This window comes from Corylus avellana, chromosome 11 (genome assembly GCF_965113065.1).
Source record: "Corylus avellana chromosome 11, dhCorAvel1.hap1.2, whole genome shotgun sequence".
NCBI classification, from domain to species: Eukaryota; Viridiplantae; Streptophyta; class Magnoliopsida; order Fagales; family Betulaceae; genus Corylus; species Corylus avellana.
This window is the reverse complement of record NC_142500.1, coordinates 14,695,605-14,723,189: the sequence shown is the minus strand read 5'-3', so window position 1 is coordinate 14,723,189 and position 27,585 is coordinate 14,695,605. Positions and strand designations below refer to the sequence as shown.

Below are 27,585 nucleotides of genomic sequence, written 5' to 3'. Positions count from 1 at the left end.
GAAGTTTCAAAATTCAAATTCCTTTTGGATACTTCAATCAGTCTTAGCCTAACTTGAACTACATGATAAAGATGCAAATGCCGAAATGGACAAAAAGAAATCCTGATAATTCAAACCCTCCGAGCAAAAAACCTAGGGTTGGCAATTTTGACATGACTTGATAACCCAATACAAACACGACACGAAATTAGCGGGTTTGGGTTTACCTTAAATGGGTTTGGATCATAAACGAGTTGACCCGTTTATGAGTGTCTAGAGGGTCGTGTCACGGGTGACCTGCCATACCCGTTTACATCTTTTTTTTTTTTAAAACCTAATTACATAAAGGAAAAACGCAGTCTCTAGACGTACTAGACCTCTCCTAGTCCTCACGCTCACGCCGCCGCCGCCCCTCTTTCTTTCTCCAACCTTTTCCATTTTTCCTTTGTTTCTCCAGCCTTTTAGATGATGTAGATTTTTTTTTTTTTTTTTTTTTTTTCTAGACAATTAAGCCTATTAAGTGATTTGGTGCGGCTAGCCTACTAGGTGTTTAATTTTAAAAGATAATTGCTAAAACTATTATTATTTTATTTAAAAAAAAAAAAAATCACTTTTTAAGTTTAACGGGTAAATGGGTCATGTCAAGTGACCCGTGAAAATTCCCATGTCTTGTCATGTCGTGTCTGGTGGGGCCGACCGGTTTATTAAACGGGTCATGTTTGAGTATACATTAAATGGGCGCAAGTCGTAAACAGGTCAACCTACAAACCCGTTTAACACTGATGTGCTTACTCTTCAAGCACGTGATTTCATCAAAGAAGTTTCAAAATTCAAATTCCTTTTGGATACCTCAATCAATCGTAGCCGAACTTGATACTACAAGACAAAGATGCAAATGCCGAAATGGACAAAAAGAAATCCTGACAATTCAAACCCTGCAAGCAGAAAACCTCAACTTGACACAGAAATTGTCATGGCGTGGTGTTCCGTGCAAGATTGAAATTGTATTAAAAATATAAATATAAAATTATAATGATCAACTCCTACTCTTCAAATTTCATATTAGATTCATATCAAAATCGTAAGTCGTACAAGCCTTATATAATACATCAAATTCGGATTATGTCAAAACATAAGAATAAGATCCTAATTTCATGTTTAGTTGTAAAAAATTGGTAACCCTAGCATGCATAGGCAACTCAGCAACACAATCAAGCCTAGCCAATTTATGGCCCATTAACAGTTGAGGATTGTAGACCCAAAAGCCAATCAAATGTAACAAGCTCAAGCCCAGAGGAAAAAAGTACAAGTACAAGCCAGTATCCAGGGATTTTAGGAAAGGAAAACACTAATGTGCAATCACTTGAGAATTTAGAGTCTCCTTGTCACAGATCCAATAAATTTGTAAAATCTCAAATCTAACAAATCATTTGGAATAAAGCCAATTTCCATTTATTTACAACACCAGCTCCAGTCTTTAACTTGTAATGCATGAAGCACGAAATCAATACAAAATACATATGTAACAATTAACAAACCAGTACCAATATACAGAGACTTCGAAGTCATTGAAGGTTTGATATTATAGTGTTTGATTAGTAGACTTCTAAACCTATATGCCCCTAAAAACTTCAAAAATATCATCTTAATTAGAGCATAAGAGCCTGAAAGCCAAAGCTAAATTTCTGTGCTCTGAGCCGAAGAGAAAGAATCTCAACCAGAAGAACGTTTTTTGCCACTCCATATATAGAACCCTTTTAACTTCCACAAGCCATGCACTCTTCACGGTTTGTAAGAGAGCATACCATCTGTGCCATCTTGGTATCAACATCATCATCCACCACCTTGGGTTTTTCCTGCATTATCAAAAACAGTTCACATAATTATATACAGGAAAAAAAAAAAAAAAAAAAAACTGAAACTGTGAAATCAGTAGCAATCAACATTGATCATTACGTTGAGAATAGAAGTATCGACAGTGAACTTTATGGCATCAGCTGCTGCTCTTGATCGCAGATAATACATCCCTGTCTTCAGACCCTTCATATTCCCAGGAGAAAGAAGAAAAGAAAAGCAATCGTTACAATTTGTGTTAAAAGAAAATTACAAATGGCACATCTTTCAAAAAAACCTAACAATGCGACAGGTACCTATATCATATTGAAAGATGCAGCAGTTGAAACAACACAATATCAAGTTTTTAAATGAACAGAAGAATATGTAACCATATAAAATTGACCTAGTGTTTCTGTTATGCTCAAGAAAAATAAAACATCTGCTTCCTAGATTGTCAAAGCAAGGAACAACCTTCAACCTCACCACATAAGGTAAAATCATTGGCCAATTGCACAATACATTCATTTTGTTGTCATTGAACAGAAATAATTTACCATCCAACAAGGTTCAATTCTTTAAAAAAGTTAAAACCAACCATAAGACCAAATGCATCCTATGGCTAATGATATACTGCCACATTATGTAACCATTCATCACAACTGGAGCACATATATCATCCTCTGAATCGTAACAAAGAGGGCTGGATTTTTTTTCATATAATTCCCAAACTCAGATGTTTACGCAGAACTAAAGTTAATACCTTGGACCACGCATAGAAGTGCAAGGAGGTAAGTTTCCCAAAATTGGGTTGGTCCATATGAATATTGAGGCTCTGACTCTGATCAATGTAGCACCCACGATCAACAGCCATATCAACCAAAGTCTTTTGCTTGATCTCCCAAACAGTTCTGATTGCAGCAAATTGTCTTAGCACAAATCCAAAGTATCAACCATACTAAAATAGGAAAATACCAAGTAAATACAACTCATACTTGTAAATATCTTTCAGTTCATCAGGGATTTCTGGTATCTTCTGAACAGAGCCATCCTCATAAATTATCTGATTCTTAATTGCAGGAGACCACACACCCATCTCAGTTAAGTCATGAAGAAGATGTTTGTTCACCACAACAAATTCACCACTGTAGAGAAGGAGAGATGAGATTATAAGGCAACCATGGACATTTAGTACTAAAAAAGCTAAATCGTGTAGGATGGCAAATCAAACCTTAGAACTCTGCGACTGTATATATTGGAGGTATATGGTTCAAAACACTCATTGTTTCCAAGAATCTGGCTGGTGGAAGCAGTCGGCATAGGGGCAACAAGAAGTGAATTTCTAACACCATTCTTAGATATCATCTCCCTAAGAGCATTCCAGTCCCACCGATCTGAAGGCGTTACACCCCACATGTCTGGCTGAAGAATTCCCTGCACAAGATAACAACCATCTAAGCAGGCAGCTATAACTAGCATTGTATTGTGCAAGTGCATAGGTGCCATCTTTTAGGCCTAAGAGATTCAATGGAACTGTTATGGAATGTCAGATCAAGAAATGCCATGCATCAAATTGTTTTGGATGAAACCTTTATCGTTATGCATTGGAGTAATTCTCAAAGAAATTCCATTACATGTGATAAAGTTCTCTACATTGTGGGGGAAACCCCCCCATCTAGGGTCAGTTGTCTCAAAACAGATCACAATGACAAAAGCCGATATATATATTAACGAGACTAAAGCAATCAAACTGCAAGATTAAAGCACTCCCATGTCCTGCACAATCATTTTCACAAGTAAATACCTTGCTCACAGGACTCCCATTATATGATTCATAGGGCCCTTCTTTTGCAGCTAACTCTGAGGAAGTTTTCAGAGCATGATAGTATATGGTCTCAAATATGTCTTTGTTCAGCTGTTGAGCCTGCAGTCCATAGTCAAATCAACTATTAACCTAAATTATTCAAATTAAGGTTACGAGTACCAAATGCCAGAAATAAGCGTTACCTCAGGTGAATCAAATGCCATGCCAAGCAACATGAAAGTATCAGCAAGACCCTGAACTCCAATACCAATAGGCCTATGTCGGAAATTTGACCTTCTTGCAGTTTCAACAGGGTAGTAGTTAACATCAATTATTTTGTTGAGGTTATAAGTAACCAATGCAGAAACCTGTCCCAACAGTACAAGGAGTAAAGTTACAAGCCAAATTCTTTAATAGTTGACATTCTGCAGAGGGGGCAAGAAAGGAGACATTTATAACAAGATGCTAACATGCTAATCAATTTGGTAACAAAAACTCAAACCTCTGCTAGTTTGTCAAAGTCAAAAAATCGATTCTTAGAGCCTCTGCTACCAACAATCTTAGATGGATGTGACTCCATAGGAACCCCCTGGTAAAAAAGCAAAACAAATGTTAAATCAATAACTGAAACCAACAAATAGGCAAAAGTCTTGACATGTTTGCCAGATGCACTCCCACCTTCTCTCTGACATATCGCGGAAGAGCAATTGATGCCAGATTGCATACAGCAGTCTCTGTTGGACTTGTATACTCAATTATCTCAGTACACAAGTTTGAAGATTTGATGGTACCAAGATTCTGCTGGTTGCTTTTCCTGTTGCAAGTATCCTGTAAAGAATGATAAAGAAAAAGAATTTGAATAAATATTGCACAAATTAAGAAATGAAACATAAAAAGTCAGATAAATTTCATTGGATGACCTTGAAAAGCATATAAGGGGTTCCTGTTTCTATCTGGGATTTCAAAATCTCAAACCAGAGATTCTGTGCTTGGACAACCTTCTTTGCCTTGCCCTATAAAGAACAATAGTGGATGATCAGTAAATAACAACCAGTAAACCACAAAACACATTTAACAGGACCAAAATAAAGGCAGGGAAAATTTGGACATACCTCTCTTTCATATTGAGTGTACAATTTCTCAAATTCTTCACCCCAACAATCTGCCAAACCTGGAGACTCACTAGGACAAAACAACGACCATTGTCCATTACTTTGCACTCTTTCCATGAAGAGATCAGGCACCCAAAGAGCATAAAATAGATCCCGTGCACGATTCTCCTCCTACAAGAATAAATGGTTAAAAACTTATCATTAACAGCCAATTGCTTTAAATACTGAAAATAACAGCCAATACAGCTCAAATTAAAGAAAATATAATATCATACACATGGGATAAATAAGGATAACTTTGCAGCTAATGGATAAACACTATTGCTTCATGGCTAGTTAAAAACAACCCCATTTAACCATACCTTCCCATGATTCTTTCTTAAATCTAGAAACTCAAATATGTCAGCATGCCATGGCTCCAAGTACACAGAAAATGCACCTATAAGCAGGACACATACAATATTAGAACAAAATACTCTTCAAACAGTATGCACAAGAAAACATCATAAGCATACCCTTTCTCTTGCCTCCCCCTTGATCAACATAACGTGCTGTATCATTAAATACACGTAGCATTGGAACAATGCCATTGGATGTCCCATTTGTTCCACGAATATAGCTACCAGTGGCACGAATGTTGTGAATCGAGACACCAATTCCTCCAGCTGATTTGCTGATAACAGCACACTCCTTCAAGGTGTCATAGATGCCTTCAATGCTATCATCTTTCATGCACACTAGGAAGCAGCTACTCAACTGCCAAGTTACATCAACAAAAGCAAAGTCTCACTAACCAAATCACCCCTTTAAACCAAGCATATTCTCAATAACCATAACACCCTTTCACATCACAATTGGAAGAGGAAAAAAAAACAGAAGCCTATACACAAACATACTTGAGGCCTGGGAGTTCCGGCATTAAAAAGGGTAGGAGAAGCATGAGTGAACCACCGCTGAGACATCATATGGTATGTTTTGATAGCAGAATCAATATCATCCTTGTGAATTCCAACAGAAACCCTCATCAACATGTGTTGAGGCCTTTCTACAACCTTTCCTTGGACCTTCAATAGATAAGACCTCTCAAGGGTTTTGAAACCAAAGTAATCATAGTCAAAGTCTCGATCATAGATGATCTCACTGTCCAAACGAGCAGCATTCTGGGGGGAAAAAATCAAATCAATAAAGGCAATAATATTTAACACCCATATCTTTGCAAAGACTTCCGGATCATACACTGTTATTTTTCTTTCATTTTCATTATTTTTCTTAATTTTTCAGATGACAAGCTATCTAGAGCTGTTCAAGTTGAGAGAATCTAAAACACCATAAGACAAAAGATATTGCATTACTGTTTTTGCTTATCAATAAGTTACAAGCAACTAACCTCCACCTTGTTCTTACAAGGGGAGGAAAAGCCAATTGAGTACTCAAACCAATACGTGGAATACACCTTGAGAATCAAACAATTGAACTCCAAAAGAGAAATGAAAAATCCATGATGACCATCCTATTGCCAAAAAATTTCTTCATTCAAACCAAACTTAACAGTACAAACTTCAGACAACCTCTTACCACAACTGTGGGAAAAAAATCAAGATAAAATTTCTTCAAGAAAAGAAAAATCGAGGGTCCCAGTAATGAATTAATGACCATAGTTTGTCCATGTCATTATATAAGCAATCAATATTTACAAATCAATTGTAATAGTTCTATAAGCAGTATGGACATGCTCCACTACTACTCTTCTATGCCTAAACAATGACAAAAATATCAAAGTATAAAAACCATCATTTAATCTCAAAGATTAATCAATAAATTAAACTTTTAAAAAAATAACAATAATGATAGCACAAGCGAACACATAGAAGCAAAACTTTAAAATGCAAAGTTCACAACCATGCCTATTATTCAGTAAGAATGGCAGTGTAATTACCTTCATGATTATTTCATAAACATCATCAGCAATCAGAGGAGCTTTCTGCCCAGATCTCTCATTAAAATGGTAGTACATGTCTTTGATCCTGCATTGAACAATCACCCATATCAAAATGTAGTATCTTTTTTTTTTTTTTCTCTAAATTTTGCAACCACATCTGCTAGTTGAAACTAAAGAAAAATATAATTGAATTTTGGTGATTCTTACGTCTCCGAGAATGACTTCTTCGTGTTCTTGTGCAGATTTGAAACAACAATTCTTGCAGCCAACTGCATCATACAATATCACAAAAAGGAACAGATCAGAACACACACAGTCATCTCTAAGCATTAACTAAACAATCCACAGCAAAATCATAAGAGTTTTAGAAAATATACAAAACCCAGAACCGAAAATCATTAAAGAAAAAAAAAACCTACAAAAAATAATCATTGCTTTTACCGTTCTTAGTCTATGAACATAACCTACATACAAATTCAACGGAAATTGAGAAATCAAACCAGACCCAGAGACAAAAGCCGCAAAATTTATTTTGATAACCAGGCCAAACCCATCATAAAATATATCAAAGAAACAAAACCCGGAGCCAAAAGATCAACAAAGAAATGGTGGCCAAACTCACAGAGGCATAGTCGGGGTGATTGGCTGTCATGGCGGCGGCAGTCTCGGCTGCCAACTCATCGAGCTGGCTGGTGGTGACGCCCTTGTAGACCCCAGCGCAGACCTTCTGGGATACCAGCACCGGGTCGCAGTGCTCCATGGTCAACCCATAGCTCAGCTTCTTCAGCCGCGCCGTGATCTTGTCAAAATGCACCGCTTCCTGCCGCCCATCCCTCTTCACCACATACATTTTCTAACTACTCTCGCGCGCGCGCACTCTCTCTCTCTCTCTCTCTCTCTGCCTCTGTCTCTGAGGAATTTCGTCGAACAAGTCTGGTGCACACAGAAAATGAGAGAACGTGGGTCAGTTATATAAAGGTAGGGCGCGTTTGAAAATAGGGATTAGGGTTTAGTCTGGTTTTCGTGGGTTTCCCTCTAAGAGGGAGTTTTGAGATTTGAACTTTTCGCGCCAGAATTTGGGGGAGCGTTAATGCGGCTGTGGGTGTGGGTGTGAGCGTTTGTGTGTAGATTGGCGGGTAAACGTGGGGGCGTGGTGGAGCTGGCGATGTGTTGGCGTGGGGACCACTCAGTTGATGACACTCTTTAATGAATAAAGCATTCAAAACGACAGGGAAAAAGCGAGATTTGTTTTTAATTGTTTGGATTGGGTTTGAACTTTGAATAGAGAGGATTGGAAGGAAGGGGGCACTGCAAATTCCAAATTGGGGCGCCATTTTTCTTTTTCTTTTTTGGCGGTTGGTCTCAAGACTTTAAATTTTTATTTTTTTTTTAAAGAAAATTATTAAAATTAATCAATATGATTTGCCCTTGTCATAAATAAATTTGTGAGATTTCACAATAAATAAATAATTGTATGCGGTATGTCTTAGTAATAAATAAGTCATTTCATACCATTTTTGGTCTTTTTTTTTTTTACCTAAGTAATAGACAAATACAAACTTGCCCTTAAAGAAATAATTATAAAAAGAAAATAGAGAGAAAAGAATATATTGGGGCTCTACTAGGATGGTTAACCATCCCCTTAAAAGAGCCTCCAAGCACATCTATGAGTGGCCCTCACAGCTGTAGGGAGACTAGATGATACCCCACTAGGATTTGCTCGGGACTAAACTAAGTGGACTAGATCGCGCTCGAAAACCTATCGAGACACAACCGAGACCCCACCAAGTCCTGACTGTGACATTTTCATAATTTAAAATTTGATATGATTAAATGAAAAAGGAAAAAAATTGTAATTATATATATATTTTTTGTAAGTGCAAAATATTGGAAAATATTTTTGTTAAAAGACATTAGGTCCCAAGCAGGTCTCAACGGGGTCTTGGTCGGGCCTATATATATATATTCCGTACACGCAAAATATTGGAAAATGTTTTTGTTAAAAACAGTTTATGACATTAGGTCCCAATGGGGTCCTAGGCAAGTCTCAACGGGGTCTTGGTTGGGCCTCTGGTAGGTCCCAATCAAGTCTTGACGAGGTCTTGATTGAATTCTAACGGGGTCTTAGATGGGTCAGGTCGGGTCCTGGGCGGGTCCCTTGACGAGGTCCCGATTTAGTTCCAATCAAGTCCCGGCAAGGGTATTGTGCGGGCCCCTAGCAAGTGCCAGTTGGGTCTCGTCGAGGTGAACCGGGTCACAGTCAGGTCCTATCAAGGTCCCAATTGAGTCTCGGTGGGGTTTCGGTTGGGTCTCAATTAGGTCGTAGTAGGGTCCTGGTCGAGTCCTTGTGAGGGTCTGGGTGACGTCCTAGTTAGGTTTGTAAAATATAAACTATTTTCCGAAAATTAAATAAGATTTTTTTATCAAATGGAATATATTTTTCGTTTACTATTATTTTACATCGCATTAAACACTCGAAAATACGAAAAACTTTTTTCGAAAATCATTTTAGGCCAAAACAAATGGAGCCTAAGTGAAAAAAAAAAAAAAAAAAATAATAATAATAATAATAAAGTCGTTAAGCCCATATACCAAAACAATTTTTAACCCTTAAAATTATTGCTCGTCTGCGCCACCTTAGAGCACAGGATCTCACACCATAGTGGTTAATTTGGATCCTTGATGAGCAAGCCTCATCTTGGATTATGGACTTTTGAAGCAGGCCTGTCCTCAAATATGAGGCATAGAAGAATTCCATATGGGCCTGGAGAATAGAAGCCCAGTTGCTTTTATTTTTTTGGGGGACCCTAAATGTTGTTTATTGCTTAAAAACCCCCCGATCAAACTTCTCTCTCATCGAGCACCTAGAATATGTTATGTAACTCCATTTAGGCCCATCATCTGGTTAAGCATTTAGGTAAAACTTTACATCATAAATTTACAAAGACAAAGAAGTTACTAATTTCCTTCATTTATCACTTAAGATCTCAATTAATTGACAAGGCAATATATTTCTCACATTGCTTTGTAGAGGTCCGGATTCATCTAATATTTAATTGTCACAATTTTGTGATTAATTAAATATCGACTCTTATCAAAATCAATTGATCTGAATTGGGATTGTGAATATTATATTACATTATTTTAAAATTTTAGGAAAAATTACAGTTTATCCCTCTAAAGTTGACAGCGTTTTTCAATTAGAATACCAAAATTTCAATTTTTGCAATCCACCCTTCAAAGTTCCAAATTTTTGCAATTTGACTAATTGAATCCAAAACTTCCCCTATTGCCCCTATTTTTTTTTTCTTTTTTAATAAAAATTCGGGGTGGCCGTAACCACTCATTTGGCCATCTGGCCATTTTTGCAGTTCCAAATTTATTTATTTTTTCATAAAAAAATAAAAATTATGAGCAATATGAGAATTTTGAGATAATATTGGTCAAATTAAAAAAAAAAAAAAAATTGAAACTTTGTGGGTGTGGATTGCAAAAATTGAAACTTTGGTGTTTGAATTAAAAAACGTTGTCAACTTTGGGGGATAAACTGTAACTTTTCCAAAATTTTAAATAACGTAACACAAAATATACCATTAAATGCAACGAAACAAAAATACAAATAATGAGAAAATTAATAGATTACTTTACCTTCTAATACTAAACTTTCTTGAGTAACAAACTAATAAAATTTATAGTAAAGTTGGAAGGAATAAGTATTTTTTGTATCTATCAATATTTAATTAATTAATTAATTTTTTTTTTTTTTTATGAGAAAGAGAGAATAAAATTAAATCTAGACTACCGAAAATTTATATAAATTTTGCCAAATCCAGAAGGAATTTAGGACAAATAATTACATTTTATGGACGAAAATATTGGTGAAAATGAAAATTATTCATCATAAAACATAGTTTTCAATCTTATCCCGAAAGAGAAATGATAAGGGGTTTTTCATATTTGAACAATATTCTTTTATAAATTGAATAGATTAACCATTAGATTTGTGAGATCCACATAAGTTTATAAATTTAATAGTTAATTTGTAAAATAAAATGGACCAAATATGAAAAAAAAATATTGACTTCTAGCATTTCTTATCTTGAAACTACGAGAGAAAGAATTGAGACCCAATTGAATTGAGATTCCCTCAAATTGAGGAGAAATTGAAGATTCTCCAATTGTTAATCGTGACCCTTTATTTTAAATCCAATGGTCTATAAAATGGCAGCTGCTTTTTTATAATCGAGGCATTAAATGTTGGCTTTTATTTTATCAAGGTTTAAATGATTTTATAGACATTGAATTTAAAATGAATGGCCATAATTAACAATTAAAAAATTTATAATTTGTCCTCAAAAGGTAGCTTAATTGGCTAGGACCACACTTAATAAAGCGAAGGTCATTAGTTCAAACCTCCTTTCCCTCTCTTGAGCGGACATACCAAACAAAAAAAAAAAAAAAATCTCCAATTTTTTTTCCAATTGGAGGGCTCCTGACCCAATTCCACATTAAAAAAAAAATCCCACATTCCAGGTGGCATTGCTTACGGTGCAATTTGCCGTTACAGCAACCATCATCAAATAAAAGTTTCTTGCTTAAAGTCCAAGTATGCATTTGCATTTGTTTTTTCAGTCCCCATCATCTTAATCGATCACATTAATTTCTCTTTTCTCACTCTCTCACACACAAACAGACAAACGCACAGAGGTACTCGAGATATCAGGGAAGAAGCAGGGCAGGTCAACAAGTCCCTCAAATGGCGGAAGAGAAGGAATCGACGTCGATACCGCTGAGTCAAGCTGAAAATGGAGGGGAAGATCCAGCCAAGTCTCCACCTGGCTCCCCCAACTCCTCCACTCGTAAGGTCCGCCTTTTCTCCAATCTCCACCGTCCAAATACTTTGTTTCACTTCCAGCTTTACACGGATCTACTGGATCCTGGCCTCTGCAAGCAATTTTACGTTTTTTGTAACTTCCTAAAGATTGGATTCACAGTAAACAAAAGCAAAAAAAAGACTAAAGCTTAAGGTTACTGTTTAGTTGTATAAGCATGGTATTTCGGAGATTTGAGTGTTAATGATGAGTTATTGAAGTATGGTTTTTTCTTTGATTAGCGGCTTGGAATAGATATGGGTTTTTGTTTACATGACAGAATGGCTGAGGCAAATATAGCAATTTTGAGGGTTGTTCAAGATTACGGTTAAATTAGTGTGATTGCTATAAAAACAAAAGTATGGAAGAGGGAGGTAGTTCTTGCAACAAAGTTGAAAAAAAAAATGTATAGAAAAAGCACGAAAAAATAGAACTTGAGAGGCTTGCACAAACTATCACTACTGTGGATTTTGAAAAAAAAAACAAAAAACTCTGTGAATGTATGCAAAGCATGCTACCGGGCCAGGCATTGTGTTGCCACTAATGTCCAAGCCTTCCAATTCTTCCTTTATTAATCATTCAAAAGATCATGGAAAGAACACGTCACTCATAATTTAGGCCTGACATTTTAAAGCAGCTAACCTGTTGTCATTCTACAATAGTTGCAAGATATTTTTTTTTCTTGATAAGTAAATTGCAAGATAATTTTTGAAAAAAGAGTAGATGAAATTGCTGGACTTACAACTTACATCAAGTAGAAACGGATAGAGACGGGAAAGAGAGGCGTCTTAGAGTGGTTGACGTTATAAAACTTCAAATTTGAAAGAAATATTTAGTAGATGGATGGTATCCACAAGTGGAGGAGAATTTCAAAGAGCAGTTTCAATTGAACGGTCTTTACCATTTATAGCTTTTCAAGAGGTGGTGTTGATAGAGAAATATACAAAGTGGAGCTAGAGGACATCACATAATTTAGACGAGAAAGGTTTTCACCAACAACACATGCATATCACAAATGAATGAGCAGGGAACCTTCCTTCAAATTGGTAATGATCTTGTGTCTTTTGGGTCCTCATGGATCATTATTTCGCATAAAATGGTATCCTCTTCTCTTGTTGCAAAGCCACTATCTAAGTGAATCCCACTTGGTTATTTAGAATTTTGGATGATCTCTTGATCTTCTAGAGTGATTATGTAAAGCAAGTATTATCAAGCAGCAGCATGCAAGGATAGACTCTTTCAACTCAATAATAGCAAGTAGCAGCCAGAAATGAGGGATCAAATGTGTATTCCAATAACTGGAATAACTTTAGGAAGCTATTGCAGAAGGATGCCTTTGACATTTGTTTGTCTCTCGCCCTAGTTAGCCTCAAAATCTACCTCAAACTCAAGAGTTATGTGGTACGGTTTAAGAATATTACTTGGATCACCCTATTTCCACCATTGAGTAAGAAATGACCTAGTTCAAATCTGGTCTTTTACCAATTAGGATATTTGCATGTAAAACATGTCCCTTGTTGTCTCCCTTAAGCATATTGGTGTTTTTGTGCTGGAATTTTTTTGAATTTATGTTGTCATATTTGAATAGTTTTTGTTTTGTTGATGTAAAAAATGAACATACCAGGTTTTTCTAAACATGTGAGGTATGAGGTGGATCTAAAGTGCGGTTTTGGCATGATGTTTGGTGTGGAGAATAGCCTTTGAAGTTCTCATGTATGAAGTTATTCACAATTGCTTGTGGTAAGGATGCGTGGGTGGCGGATCATATGCAATTTCGGAATGGAAACATTTATTGGAATATTTTCTTTATAAGACCTGTGCATGATTGGGAGATGGAAGTGGTCTCTAGTTTCTCTGAGTTGTATTCTCAAAGAGTAAGGCATGAAAGTGAGGATACAATATGATGGATTCCTTATGAAAGGAAATCTTTTCAAGTTAAAGTCTTACCATAAGTTGTATCTACTTAAGCAAGTTCTCCTTTCCTTGGAAGAGTACTTGGAAAATTAAGGCTCCCTCCAGAGTGGCATTTTTTGTGTGGACGGTAGTTTTAGGGAAAATCTTTACTTTGGATAATTTACGAAAGATGAATGTTATTGTGGTGGAGTGATGCTGTATGTGTAAGAAAGGTGGGGAGTCTATTGATCATCTTCTCCTCCATTGTGAGGTTGCAACAGAATTGTGGAGTGCGCCTTTTCAGTTGTTTGGTGTTGCTTGGGGTATGCCTTGAAGTGTGAGTGAGTTGTTGGTGAGTTGGAGGGGACAATTGGGAAACTGTACTGTATTGAAAATATGGAGGTCGGCTCCTTTGTGTTTTAATGTGGTGTCTTTGGAAAGAGCGGAATGCAAGAGCTAAATAAGATGATGTTACAATCCCTTTATACATGAAGGTAGCATGTAATAGTTTGCCTGTTTCTAATTCTTATGAGTTTTTTTTTTATGTGTTCTTCTTTGTCTATACTTGAGGGGTTCTCTTGTATATTTCATGTGTACTAGGGTTGCACCCCTTTGCACTTTTAATGAATTTACATTACTTATAGAAAAAACTTCTAATTGCTTGTTCCATTCACTTGTTCAGGCTTGCTGTTTTGTTCTTCAGAGTTGGGTCTCAAAGAAGTTTATGACTGGATGGTAAGAAGCTCGGCTGTTGGTTGCTCTTGATATTCTGATTGGTTATCAATTTCTTATCTCCGAGCCTAATGTTGCTTTGAACTGTGACATTACAGTGTAGTTCTGTTCCCGGTTGCATTTACATTTTTCGTTACATGGTGGTTTATTCAATTTGTTGATGGTTTCTTCAGTCCAATATATGCCCAGCTTGGCATTGACATATTTGGTAAGTTTTGGATGTACAATTTGTGATGAATGCTGCCTTTTAAGAAGTATGGGAACATATATTGCTAAACTTCAGCATTATTTAAATAATTGTTGACTTTGTAAATGCATGCTAAATTAGGGATATTCTCTTTGTACATGATTGAGGAAGCTCAGCTGAAAATAATTCAAAATTGTTGTAGAAAAATGTAAGGAAGAAATCTAGGTTACTCAACATTTGTTTATCTGTTGCACAAGGAAGTTTTGAATTTCCCTTACCCTTGTAGTTGTAGTCTCCCAATTTTATGAGCTACCTTTTGGATTATGAAAACCAGGTGTTCGGTGTGGTGGGAACTTGAACTTGTCTAGAATGTGACAAGTTTTGGTTGGAATTCGAAGTTGTTAAGGAACCTTGGTGGTTGTGGGCATTAGTGAATTTAATGATGATGTGGATTCCATTGACCCCCATTTTGCTGGTTGCTTAGCATGGCTTGACTGGACTATAATTCCTTGACAATGTCTGAAAAGATATTTACTCTTATGATAGTGTATTTGATATGATGTCATATTCATTTATAGATGTAAAAATCTGCTGCGTCATATGATGACATTTTTCTGCTTCACCCAGTTTTTATTTAACTAACTGTTATCATTCTCTTGGTGATTATTCTTCAAACTGCCTTTGTATTCAACATCTTTGATTATGTGTCTCAAGACACTTGGTTTGTGATGCAGGACTTGGGTTTATCACATCTTTACTTTTCGTATTCTTTGTTGGTGTTTTTGTTTCTTCATGGATTGGTGGCACTGTTTTCTCACTTGGAGAATGGTTTATAAAGCGGATGCCATTTATTAGACATATATACTCAGCCTCCAAACAAATTAGTGCTGCAATTTCTCCAGGTAATACATAATTTTATTTGTATTCTTATTTGCTTTCTTACTAAATATATCTAGTTGGACAAGGGGAATTGAAATTCTCAGACATTATTATTTCTTGGGAGAGTCATTGGACCACTCGTGCTTTGTTTAGCTAGGGATGTCACATCAGGCCATTGTATTAATTTGTTGTTGATAGTTATGTTATAAAATATCTTAGGCTTTTCTGTGGGGTCTAGGCCACTAATATGGACTTGTCAAGTGGCACCCTTCAGTGGAACATTAACTTTATACGCTTAGCCCATGATTGGGAAGTGGAAATTTTGGCCTCTTTTTATTCTCTGTTGTATTCTTTCAAAGGAAGGAGAGGTGGAGTGGACAAACTTTGGTGGATTCCGTCTCGCGAAGGGATCTTTGATGTTAGATCTCTTTACAAGATCCTAGCACACAAAGACAATCCCTCTTTTCCTTGGGAGAGTATTTGGCGGACCAAGGCTCCATCAAAAGTTGCTTTCTTTGCTTGGTCGGCGGCTTTGGGGAAAATTCTTACTATGGACAATCTCAGGAAAAGACAACTTATCGTGGTCAATCAGTGTTGTCTATGCAAGTTGAATGGAGAATATGTTGATCATCTTCTCCATTGTGAGGTCGCTTGTTCCTTATGGAACGCTATCTTTAGTCGCTTTGGTCTTTCCTGCGTTATGCCTATCAGCGTAGAGGATTTGTTCACATGTTGGTGGTCGGGGTTTAACTCTTAGAGTGCGGTCGTTTGGAAGATAATGCCCCTATACATTATGTGGTGTCTATGGAGGAAAGAAATGATAGGAACTTCAAGAATTTAGAGAGGACCTTAGAGGAGCTCAAGTCATTTTTCTTTTGCTTTTTTTCCCTCTTTATTACTTGGACAGCTACTTATTTAGCTCCTTTAATTATTAGTTTTTCAGATTTCCTTGTTCTCTTTTCTCTCTTTTTTTTTTTTTTTTTTGATAAGTAATTGTTGTATATATCAAAACACCAAGGGAGTGCAACCCTAATACACAAGAAGCATATAAAGAGAGTGCCTAGAAACACCCAAAAAAGCTCTATGCTCCAAGGAGTACCCACAAGAGACCCAAAAAGAACCACCCAACGAACACCCACAAGAAACACCCAACACAAAGGCTAACCCACATAACCCAACAACCCCACCCCACATAATCTTTTTCTCTTTCTTTCTAGGCGTTCTCTTGTATACTCCCTGTGTACTGCGCCCCTCTGCGCTTTTGATATATACAATATTACTTATCAAAAAAGTTATATTATAAAAAAACATAATACTTTCTTTGTTATTCATTGGCATGCAATCACAATGTGTAACTTGGTTAGGTGATCATACTATAGGAACTATTGCACTTGATTTGTAAACATTAGATTCACAGTACCTAGGAGTTTATTCAGCATTTTGCTATGACTGTTTGCATATGAACATGCAACCTAAATTGGTTAAATTCTGAATTGCTGAAATTTTTGGAGGTCTAAAAAAAAGAAGAATATTAGAAATAAGAAAAGTGCAGAGGGCTTGAGGAGGGTCTTTGCACGGGGCCCAGATTATGACACCATTGGCTGAACGGATAGAAAGGGCAAACAAGATTGAGATGGAGTAGAGTCTGGATACCCCAATGACAACATCATGGGAAATGTAAGTGCAATCGGAGGAAATGTGAAACCACTTGTAACCTTTGTGAATGAGGCTATAGCCAAGAAGGACACACTGAAGAGAGTGAGCTTGGAGTTTGTGGGAATTATAAGGTTGTAAGTTTGGCCAATAAGCACAGCCAAAGACTCGCAAAAGTGAATAACCAAGGATGGTGTGAAAAAGCTTTTCATATGGTGAGGAAATTTTAATTAGTGGTGTGGGAAGACGATCGATAAGGTAGCAAGCTGTTTGAAAAGCCTCGTCCCAAAACCGAAGTGGAACATTAGCATGGAAAAGTAAGGCAAGATTCGTTTCTACAATGTGGCAGTGTTTGCATTCAATAACACCATTTTATTGGTGAGTGTGGGAGCATGAAAGACAATAGCAAATGCCAATGGATTGAAGAATTTTGTGAGAGAGCGGTACTCCCCATCCCTATCGGAGTGCATAGTTTTAATTTTGTGATTAAAATATCTATTAACATATTTTTGGAATTGAAGAAAAAACGGTAGAAACATCACTTTTGCGAGTCATAGGAAATAACCAAGTGTATTTGCTAAAAGCATAAAAAAAAATGTCACAATATTTATTACCAAACTGAGAACAAATAGGGGAAGGACCCCAAACATCAATGTAAATTAACTCTAAAGGAGTTGTTACATGTGGTCCTATGGAAGACCAAGAAAATGCTAATTATTTACTCTTAGAGCTAAGACGCGCTTGGCACGACGGTGCCGTTTTATTTGCCAACATTGAGAGACCAAACTTAGACACGACTCTAGAAGCAACACAAAATGCTGGGTGCCCTGAGCGAGAATGCCACTGTGCAAGTCTTTCATTGAGTAGAGCAGATGTTGTTAAAATATTGATTAAATGATTTAATTTACTAATTTTCTCCCCATTTAAATTAAAATTTCACATTTTTTACCTCACTTGTTAGAAGGGAGTTTGAGCTCACACGTGGGGGGGAGTGTTAAAATGTTGATTAAATAATTAATTTTTTTTTCTTTCTATCAGCTTAAGCTTTTAAGATAAGTGGTAATTTAACATGGTATCAGAGTCAAAGATCTTTAGTTTAAACCTCGACTCTGTCAATTCACCCATCTTTTAAATTAAATATTTCACTCACCTTTTAAAAAAATGGAGTTTGAGCTCACACGTGAGAGAGAATGTTGAAGTATTGATTAAATAATTACATTTACCAATTTCACTCCATTTAAATTAAAATTTAACGTGTTGGGCCTCACCTAATAAAAGAGAGTTTGAGTTCACACATGAGGGGGAGTGTTAGAATATAAATTAAATGATAAAATTTATCTCTTTCTATCAACTTAAGCTTTTAGGATAACCACTTATATATGTTTCTTAAACTTCTTTGATGATGTGATTGAATCTTCCATAATTTTTTTTGCTAATATGTATGCTGAATGCTAATTGCTTTCCTCTTAATAGTATGGCTGGTGAGTTAAATGCATTATGTATGTTACCTTCCACCTGCTACTTGAATGGTAGTATGGAAGCTAGTTTTATTTTGGCCCTAAATTTTGATATTTTGATCAATTTTATTAGCCAGATTATGGCAACTCTATAAAACATGCTTTAACTTGGCATGATGCCATTTCCTTCTCTGCAGACCAAAATACCACGGCATTCAAAGAGGTAGCAATTATCCGTCACCCACGTGTTGGTGAATATGCCTTTGGTTTTATCACATCAACTGTCACTCTTCAGGTACTCCTTGTACCATCCTTTTTTTCTTTCAAAACTTATCCCAGGAAACAACCAAAATTTTCTTGATAGTGTTGAACCTTAATGCTTGAGTCACGTTCAGAGGAATTATTGGTTCTTTGGTTTACTATTATTATATTGTAAGCTGTTTTCCATTAAGTTTATTTGACCAGACCAAAAATTATACTTAAAGAAGTCTACATGACAGGTCACTCTGATTTAAGATTTTCTCATTTTGAATGGAAATAAATTCTGATCTAAGGTTTCTAATGTCCACCTCTTTTTATTTATGTTCAAATGTGAAGGTAACTGATTGACATGGGATTTTTGTTGTATTAGTCTGCTTATTGTGTTTTACAAATTACACATTTTTTTTGTTGGTTTGTTTTTACCCCAGAGAGATAACGAAGATGAAGAGTTATGTAGTGTTTTTGTCCCAACAAACCATCTCTACATTGGCGATATATTTCTAGTTAACTCTGAAGAGATCATTAGACCAAATCTTTCTATCCGAGAAGGCATAGGTACGTCTTCTATTTTTACTATAGCTATGCCTACTTTTTTGCTTTAATCACTGCATATGTTAAGGAATCAATGTAAGGCAGGTGTTGAGGAGGGGTTTTCTAGTCTAAGGTGGGCGGTCTTTGGTGGCTAGATGGGGTTATCTAGGAGATGGTCTACAGAATCTAAGGATTTTGAAATGCTGGTGAAGGATGGGGAAGCTGGTTTAGTGATTCAGGAGAAAAACAGGAGGTTTTTGAGGTCAGTGAAATTGAGTAGCAATGAAGCAGTTTGGCTTCTTCACATATTCGAGGAGCTGATGGCAGTAAAGGACTCAAGGGTTTTTCATGATCAATCTAAACCGGGCTATCCCAGAATACTAGCTCAAAAGTGCTCTAATAGATTTGGAAGTTTTTTGGTGATCGAAGAATGCGATGGGAGGGAGAGGCGCAAGTCAGTGATGGTGCCAGAAGGGAAGAACCAGAAGGGTTGGAACAAACTCGAGTCCGAAATTCAGATTGCTGTTAGATATTTCCAACCATTCTTGGTGGCTCCAGATAAGGATGAGGGGAAGAAAAGGAGGAGTTTTTCGGAGGTGTTACAGGCTACGGTACGTCCCTCAGAAGACTTGTTCTTGACGTCGTCTGAACCCATCGCAAGGGTTCCGAAGTGGTTGTTGGGGGTGAATGCAAGTCACGGAGAGCCACAAGCGATGAAGAACAAGAAAGGTCCAGTCAACTGCGCAGGTCCGACGGCCATACTCAAGCGTCCAGCTGGGTTACCTCAGGCGAAGGACAAGGGGAAAAAGCCGATAGAGGGGGGCTGCTCGGAAGAATCAGAGAGACAGTGTTACACCAGAAATTTTCCGGCCATTTCGTCGCCGGTGCTGTCTGTGCCTCCGGCGAATGTTCCTCCGGCAAATTCTGGTTTGTTGGGTAGTGGCCCTTTGTCTCATGCAAGGGTGGCTGCGCAAGGACGTGAGGTACCTGATGGGAGGAATATTTCTGACATTGGACACGTGGATTTTGGAGGATTCGAATGCGTTAAACTTCGAAATTCTTTGGAAAAACTCCAAATGGAAATCAGCGTGTGCCTGGAACGGTTGGCGATGGGAAAATGTGGATATTGCGCTGGTGGGCTTGCGGGCTTTGGGCCTAAACCAGCTCCTAACATCGAGAGGGAGGAAGTTCAGCCCATGGGTTCGTTGGGCAAAACCCAATCGATGGGAAAAGGAAAGAAGTCGAGATTTAAAAGGAAAAAGAAGAAGAGGCCGGTGAGGGTGAAAAGAGTTCAGGTGGGCTGGACGACAAGCAAGGTGGGAGATGTTGGAGCTTCGTCGTCATTCGCTGGGCCTCAAGCCACGATGGGTCAATCACCGGCAGGTCTGCCGGCAAGGTCTGAGCAGGGACTGATGGGAAAAGTTTCCTCTAAAGGTGGTTTGGGGCTGTCCGGCATGGTGGATGGCGTGCTGCACCTGGAACCGCGACAGACAGTGACGATAAGGAAGGAAACAACGTCGGAAGGGGAGATAGGCGGCGGGAGATGCTGCGACTCTCCAAGGGGACCGAGTTCAGTAGTTCCGGCAGGCCAGGATCCTCGCGTATTGAAGGCGGGGGCTGGGTCTGGGCTTCCGGCAGTCCAGGATGGTTGGGCGTTGGCGGTGACAGCGGGTTCTAAGCTTCCGGCAGTATCTGATTCCCGGGACTCGTTGCCTCGACTTGAAGCACCGTGTAATCATAAGGCTCTGGAAGTCTGCGAGAGAGAAACAGGAAAAGGGGAGGTTGTTTCCATAGGGGCGGGGCAGGAGGTTGGTCTGATAGGGGGAATGGAAGTTATGGAGGGGGACGGTCTGGAAGCTCAACTAGAATCCCGGGATGATGTGGACAGGGGCCATAGTTTAACTAACGTGGAGATTTTTAATTCTCCACAGTCTGTGGAGAAATCAGCTACACCCAAGCAGAGCTTGATGGCAGGATGGGAGTTGGCAATTTTCGATGGGGAGGATCACAGTCCGCTCATAAGCTGTCCAACATTGGGACTTAAAGGAAAAAAGGGGAATCAACCCACTGACAAGGTCTTGAAAATGGTGGAGGAATTTAGTCATGTTGTGGGTATCTCATGCGATGGGTTTGAAGGGAAGCTTTTGGAGTTGTTTGCGACTATTATTGCAGAAAATGAAGGGAAAGGAGCAGGAATGATCTCAAATGGGGGAAAAAAAGGCTCAAGGGAACTTAATAATTTGGTAAGTTCTATCAATTATGATGGTAATAGTTGCAGGGCTAGGGTGAAGGGAAGGGCACAAAGAGATTATCCATGAAGCCTAGGATAATCTCTTGGAATGTGAGGGGGCTCAATGAGGGCAATAAGTGTTTGAGGGTGAAAAACATGCTCAGACAATGGAAGGCAGACATTGTGTGCCTTCAGGAGACAAAAATGGAGTATATTTCCAGGAGTTTTGTGAGAAATTTGTGGGGATGTGCGTATGCAGACTGGTGCTTTGTGGCAGCTAGAGGAGCTTCGGGTGGAATCTTATTGATGTGGGATAGAAGGGTGGTCACGAAGCTTGAGGTTTGTGTGGGGGAATTTGTTGCAGCCTGCTCGTTCAAGAATGTGGAGGATGATTTCGTTTGGGCCTTTGCGGGGGTTTACGGTCCGAATTTCGATTCCATTAGACATCGTTTATGGGAAGAGTTAGCTGGTCTCATCAGTTGGTGGGAGGTGCCGTGGTGTATTGGTGGTGATTTCAATGTCACTCACTTTCCTAGTGAAAGGGCGGGGGGAGCACGTCTCACACGAGCAATGTCGGATTTTTCGGATTTCATTGCTGAGCAGGGGCTCATGGATCTTCCCTTGGCTGGAGGTACATTCACTTGGTCTAATTCTTACTCGCGGTCTAGGATTGATCGTTTCCTAGTCTCTCCAGAATGGGAAATCAAATATCCTGGTGTGTTACAGAAGAGGTTGCTTAGACTATGTTCGGATCATTTCCCCATTTTGCTTGATTGTGACGCCATGATTAGGGGTAAGAGGCCTTTTAAATTCGAAAACATGTGGCTGAAAAATGTTGGTTTTGTCGATAGGGTACGGGCTTGGTGGTCGTCTTATAGTTTTTTTGGCTCTCCAAGTTTTATATTGGCCAAAAAGCTTAAGGCGTTAAAGGAGGACATTAAAAGATGGAATGAGATGGAATTTGGTAATGTAAGTGCAAGATGCTTAGAGAAAGCGGAAGAATTGAAGAACATGGACAGATTGGAGGAGGAGAGGGAATTAGATGAAGAAGAAAAGGAAAGAAAAAGGGTGGTTATTAGGGAATTGGAGATCTCTCTTTTACAAGAAGAAATTAGTTGGAGACAAAAATCCAGGATTCGGTGGCTCAAAGAGGGGGACAAGTGCACTAAGTTCTTTCATCGGATCGCCAATTCTAATCGTAGATGCAACTCCATTGAGTCCATAGCCATTAATGGATCTCTTTCCTCTAACCAAGACCTCATCAAGGATCAGGCGGTGCAATTTTACGAGTCCTTATTTTCGGAACGTTGTGATTGGAGGCCTAGGGTGGACAATCTTGCTTTTGATATGTTGAATGCGGATGAGGCCAACCAGCTAGAAGTTCCTTTTGATGAAAAGGAGGTTTTGGAGGTGATTAAAGGCATGGACAGAGATAAGGCACCAGGTCCGGATGGTTTCTCTATGGCTTTCTTTCAAGAGTGCTGGGAGGTGATTAAGGAAGACATTATGGCGGTATTTTCAGACTTTCATACTCGTGGTAAGTTTGAAAAAAGTCTTAATGCTACTTTCATTTCTCTCATTCCAAAGGTGCCCGGGGCTTCCGAGTTTAAGGAGTTCCGTCCTATAAGTCTTATAAGCGGGACTTACAAGATTATTGCTAAAGTTCTCGCTAATAGGATGAGGAGGGTTGTGGATAGGGTGATTTCAAAGCCTCAAAATGCTTTTGTGAAGGGCAGGCAAATTACGGATTCGGTCCTTATTGCAAGTGAATGTTTGGATAGCCGAATCAATTCAGGGGAACCAGGGCTGCTTTGTAAATTGGATATGGAGAAGGCTTATGATCATATAAATTGGAAGTTTCTATTGTATCTTCTCAGGCGATGTGGTTTCGGGGAGAAATGGTGTTCATGGATTGAACGATGTATTTCGACTGCACGCTTTTCTGTATTGATCAATGGTACTCCCTCAGGGTTCTTCAGAAGTTCTCGAGGGGTAAGGCAGGGGGATCCATTGTCTCCCTTCTTGTTTGTCATTATTATGGAGGTGTTTAGCAGGATGATTGCTGCCGCCATTGATAATGGACGTATCTCGGGCTTTTCTGTGGGAGCCAATTTGCCTGAGAGGGTCACCATCTCTCATCTTTTATTTGCAGATGACACGTTGGTATTTTGTGGGGCAAATAGGGACCAAATTCGCTCTATTAAAGCTCTTCTCATTTGTTTTGAAGCTGTCTCAGGTATGAAGGTGAATATGGCTAAATCAGCCTTGGTTCCGGTAGGTGAGGTGGCTATTATGGAAGAATTGGCAGGGGTTTTGGGCTGTGGTATAGCGTCCCTGCCTTTGAAATATCTAGGGCTTCCTTTGGGCGCCCGGTTTAAGGCCAAAAACATTTGGGATGATACGTTGGAAAAAGTTGAGCGTAAGTTGGCCAGTTGGAAAAGGTTATACCTTTCTAAGGGAGGAAGGGTCACCTTAATCAAGAGCACACTCTCTAACCTTCCTACTTATTTATTATCTCTCTTTCCTATACCTGCTTCAGTGGCCAAGCGAATTGAGAAGCTTCAACGTGACTTTCTTTGGGGTGGTCTCAACGAAGAGTTCAAGTACCATTTGGTCAAGTGGGACAAGGTATGCTCTCCGATATCTAAAGGTGGTTTAGGGATCAGGAAATTGAGAGTCTTTAATCAAGCCCTTTTAGGGAAATGGCTATGGCGTTATGTGCATGAGAGAGAGGCTTGGTGGAGAATTGTAGTGGATGCAAAGTTTGGTTCCGAGTGGGGTGGATGGCATTCCGTCGACACTCCCGGCCCGCATGGGGTGGGTCTTTGGAGGCACATTAGGAGGGGGTGGCGTTTGTTCTCTAAACATATTAAATTTGATCCAGGAGATGGGTCTCATATAAGATTTTGGGATGATGTTTGGTGTGGAGATATAACGCTGAAGGAATCTTTCCCAGGCCTTCACAATATAGCTAATGCTAAAGATGCGTCCATTGCCGACAATTTGGAGATTATGGGTGGAACCCGCCAATGGAATGTTAGTTTCTTTCGGTCGGTTCACGATTGGGAATTGGAAGTGTTAGCCTCGTTCTATACTCTGTTATATTCCCAGAGAATGAGAAGGGGAGGGGAGGACAGAATTTGGTGGATCCCGTCTAGAAAAGGGAAGTTTGATGTTAGATCTTTCTATGATGTCTTGGTAAGTAAAGAGGCTGATCATTTTCCTTGGAAGAGTATTTGGGGTACCAAGGCACCTTCGAGAGTGGCTTTCCTTACTTGGACGGCGGCGCTAGGGAAGATTCTCACTCTTGATAATCTCAGAAAAAGGAATTTTATCATAATCAATAGATGTTATTTGTGCAAAAATGATGGGGAGTCTATTGATCATGTGTTCCTTCACTGTGAGATCGCTCGATCCTTATGGTACGCTATCTTCAGCCGTTTTGGATTGTCTTGGGTCATGCCTAAGAAGGTGGAGGGATTATTTGCTTGTTGGTGGTCAGGAGGTCGATCCAAGAGTGGCGTTGTTTGGAAAATGGTTCCTCAATGCATTGTGTGGTGCCTATGGTTAGAAAGGAATGAGAGATGCTTTCAGGATTCTGAGCGATCCTTGGAGGAACTCACGGCCTTCTTTTTCCATACCCTCTACTCATGGACAGCGGCTTGGCTCGCTCCTTTAGTTATTAGCTTTCTTGATTTTCTTGTTCTTTTCTCTTCTTCTAGTTAGTCGTTTCCCTTGTATACTTCCTGTGTACTAGGGTTGCGCCCCTCTGCGCTTTTGATATAAAATATTACTTATCAAAAAAAAATGTTAAGGAATCAATGTACTTTTTGCAGCTTCTAATTTGTGACAGTGTGTCTTGGTCCTTTTCCTCTTTATTCTTGAAGGATGATTTTTTTATTAATCACATTTTATTACATATATTAACTACGTAAAACTTTATAAGTACATGTGATTGGGTTGGATGCAAATCAATATTCTAGAACTCCAAGGGGTAGCACACCTGGCCTGAGGCATGCTTCAAGAAGCCGAGGTTACTCATTTGACTCTTCCTCTACCCTGTCCTTGTGTCCACTCACTTGTTGGAACAAAAAAAGATAGGAAGACAAATCAATTGTCTGGAAACAAATCCCATACTAGATTTTATTATATTTGGCAAGATTTTTCTTTCCCCGTTTTCGTGCTTGTGGGTCATGAGTGCTATCTTTTGCGCAAACCACCAGTCTGAGCATGTCTGTAATCATTAGCATTAATTAAACATGTAAGACACCCTTCTAGTTATATTACCACTCTACCTGTCCCTCTGAAATCCTGTTCAGAGATTGGTTAAGTAGGTTGCGCGCGCGCACACATATATATATATTTGCTCTGAAGCTTTCAATATAGACCTTTATCTGTTTTTCCTTACATTTTTTGGGCAATACTACAGAGATCATTGTTTCTGGGGGTATGACAATGCCACAAACTATTTCTCCTCTGCAAAGGGTTGCTAGACAGAATGAGAGAATCCCATTGAACAGAATAGCCTAACGACATCAAAGACAAGGCATGGTGCCTGGCAACATTGTAATTACACATTCACATTCCAGAACTGTAGGCTCATTGCAGCAGGCTTTAGGATGAACTCTTTTCTTATGTCCACTTTCTTTTGTATTTCTTTTTTATCAAAACTTTGATTTGTAGTTCTAAGTCAGTTTTGGTGTCTGGAGGGAAGAGGGCGGGGGTGCAACTGCTTATCTTCACTGTTGTATTTGTATACTATGATCATATTCTCTGTTCTATTACATCATTGGTCTCAGAAGAGGAAAAAAAAAAAGCTGGAGACATTTGATGTTTGATGCCTTTTAATAAACTGGCATTAATGCCTTGAGTTGTTAGCTGTGTTGTAATGTGCTTCCCACTCTTTGGAACTGATTGCCATTGGGATTGTTTAGATAATCTTAATAGGGTTGCAGAAAAGTATTTGTTTTCTTAAAAACAAAATAAAAATAAAAAAAGGAAAAGAGAAAACATGTTTGACCCTAATGTGCCACCCCAGCTTACTTTTTTTTTTTTTAACATATCTACACAAGGGGGAGAAGAATTGAACTAGTGACCTCCGTTTCATTAGGCGTGGTCCCTAGCTTGGTCCCTAGCTTACTTTTTATTTATTTATTTTTTTTTATTAGTGGAGTTGGAAAATTTTCTATTAGGCTGCCCTTGTTTCGATGTAATGCATTTTTCAAAATTATATTTTCTATTTTTCGGTATTGAAAAATGATTTTCAAGTCCAAAGCAAAATTGCCACAAGAAGAAACCTAGCCCTTCTCCCAATGCCCACCATTTTTTTTTAGCAGCTTTTGGTTGGTTTTAGTTGTAGGGGAAAATATTTTTCGCATCATTCAAACCATGAAATAAATTTTCAATATGAGTAATGCTAAACATCTTTTCCATGTTTCTCTTGTGTTCATCCAAAAGTCGCGTGACTATTAAAATCTTATAGTAATTTATCATAAATTTAATCATGATTTAAAAGTAAAACATCAGTTTTGGAGAGATATAAAAGGGCTATAAAGATGGCGTCTAGCATTACTCTTTTAGTATTATAGTTTTGAGGGTGAAAACTAATTGCATTAACGAGAACTTGAACTCATTGTACAAAGTCTTGTAGAGACAGTTTTATATGTGTTTCTATATATTGTTGCATTAACAGAGAATAGTTTGTTTTGTTTTTGTTTTTATAGATGCTCTGGTCCGTATTATGATGTATGGGTGAAGGAGAAGAAGAATAAGAGGAAAAGAAAAGAAAAGAATACAATGGTAAATAGCATTTTAACTTGGATTAATGTTACTTTTTTTGCTGTGTTTATTTTTTATATTATAGTAGTAGAGATGACACTTTTTTTTTTTTTTGGAACGGAAAAATGAAAATCTCATTGATTAAAGATCAAGAGTATAAAACTCTTATAGCATAAAGCATAATGTTCTGCAAAAATCATAGTCACATGCTAACTGATAATCGCTAACCGATTTGATAGTCGGTTATTAAAAACTGCTAACCTGCTAGGACGGTTGCGGTTAGCGGTTTTAGGGGTAGGAAAAGGCCTTTATATATATATATATATATATATATATATATATATATATTTGCTTTACTTTCATTTGGTTTGTATTTTGTAATATGTATTCAGATTTGGGATTTGTCTATTTAATTTTTTCATTCGAATTTGGGTTAATGGATTTGG

General features: G+C 38.2%; 3 protein-coding genes across 3 annotated transcripts; 2 read left to right on the top strand and 1 right to left on the bottom strand.

Moving 5' to 3' along the window:
• Nucleotides 1-1,415: 1,415 nt before the first annotated feature.
• Nucleotides 1,416-7,857, bottom strand: RNR1 (ribonucleotide reductase 1). Its single transcript, XM_059576472.2, has 17 exons — nt 7,290-7,857; nt 6,875-6,936; nt 6,665-6,752; nt 5,625-5,888; nt 5,244-5,484; nt 5,091-5,167; nt 4,729-4,899; nt 4,537-4,629; nt 4,295-4,444; nt 4,119-4,205; nt 3,820-3,984; nt 3,617-3,736; nt 3,044-3,246; nt 2,808-2,957; nt 2,576-2,723; nt 1,936-2,019; nt 1,416-1,835 (listed from the first exon to the last, which is right to left on the bottom strand). Exons 1-17 carry the CDS (start codon nt 7,515-7,517, stop codon nt 1,737-1,739), a joined length of 2,430 nt encoding a protein of 809 aa, XP_059432455.1. The 5' UTR covers nt 7,518-7,857; the 3' UTR covers nt 1,416-1,736.
• A 3,440-nt stretch (nt 7,858-11,297) lies between these two features.
• LOC132164898 (protein LIKE COV 2) lies at nt 11,298-26,238 on the top strand. The gene is made up of 7 exons (XM_059575410.2): nt 11,298-11,531; nt 14,114-14,166; nt 14,262-14,371; nt 15,085-15,252; nt 18,537-18,634; nt 19,029-19,155; nt 25,791-26,238. The coding sequence occupies exons 1-7, from the start codon at nt 11,424-11,426 to the stop codon at nt 25,889-25,891; spliced, it is 765 nt and encodes a 254-aa protein (XP_059431393.1). The 5' UTR covers nt 11,298-11,423; the 3' UTR covers nt 25,892-26,238.
• LOC148583142 (uncharacterized) lies at nt 21,217-22,797 on the top strand. Its single transcript, XM_088511748.1, has 2 exons — nt 21,217-22,741; nt 22,792-22,797. The coding sequence occupies exons 1-2, from the start codon at nt 21,446-21,448 to the stop codon at nt 22,795-22,797; spliced, it is 1,302 nt and encodes a 433-aa protein (XP_088367874.1). The 5' UTR covers nt 21,217-21,445.
• Nucleotides 26,239-27,585: the final 1,347 nt, after the last annotated feature.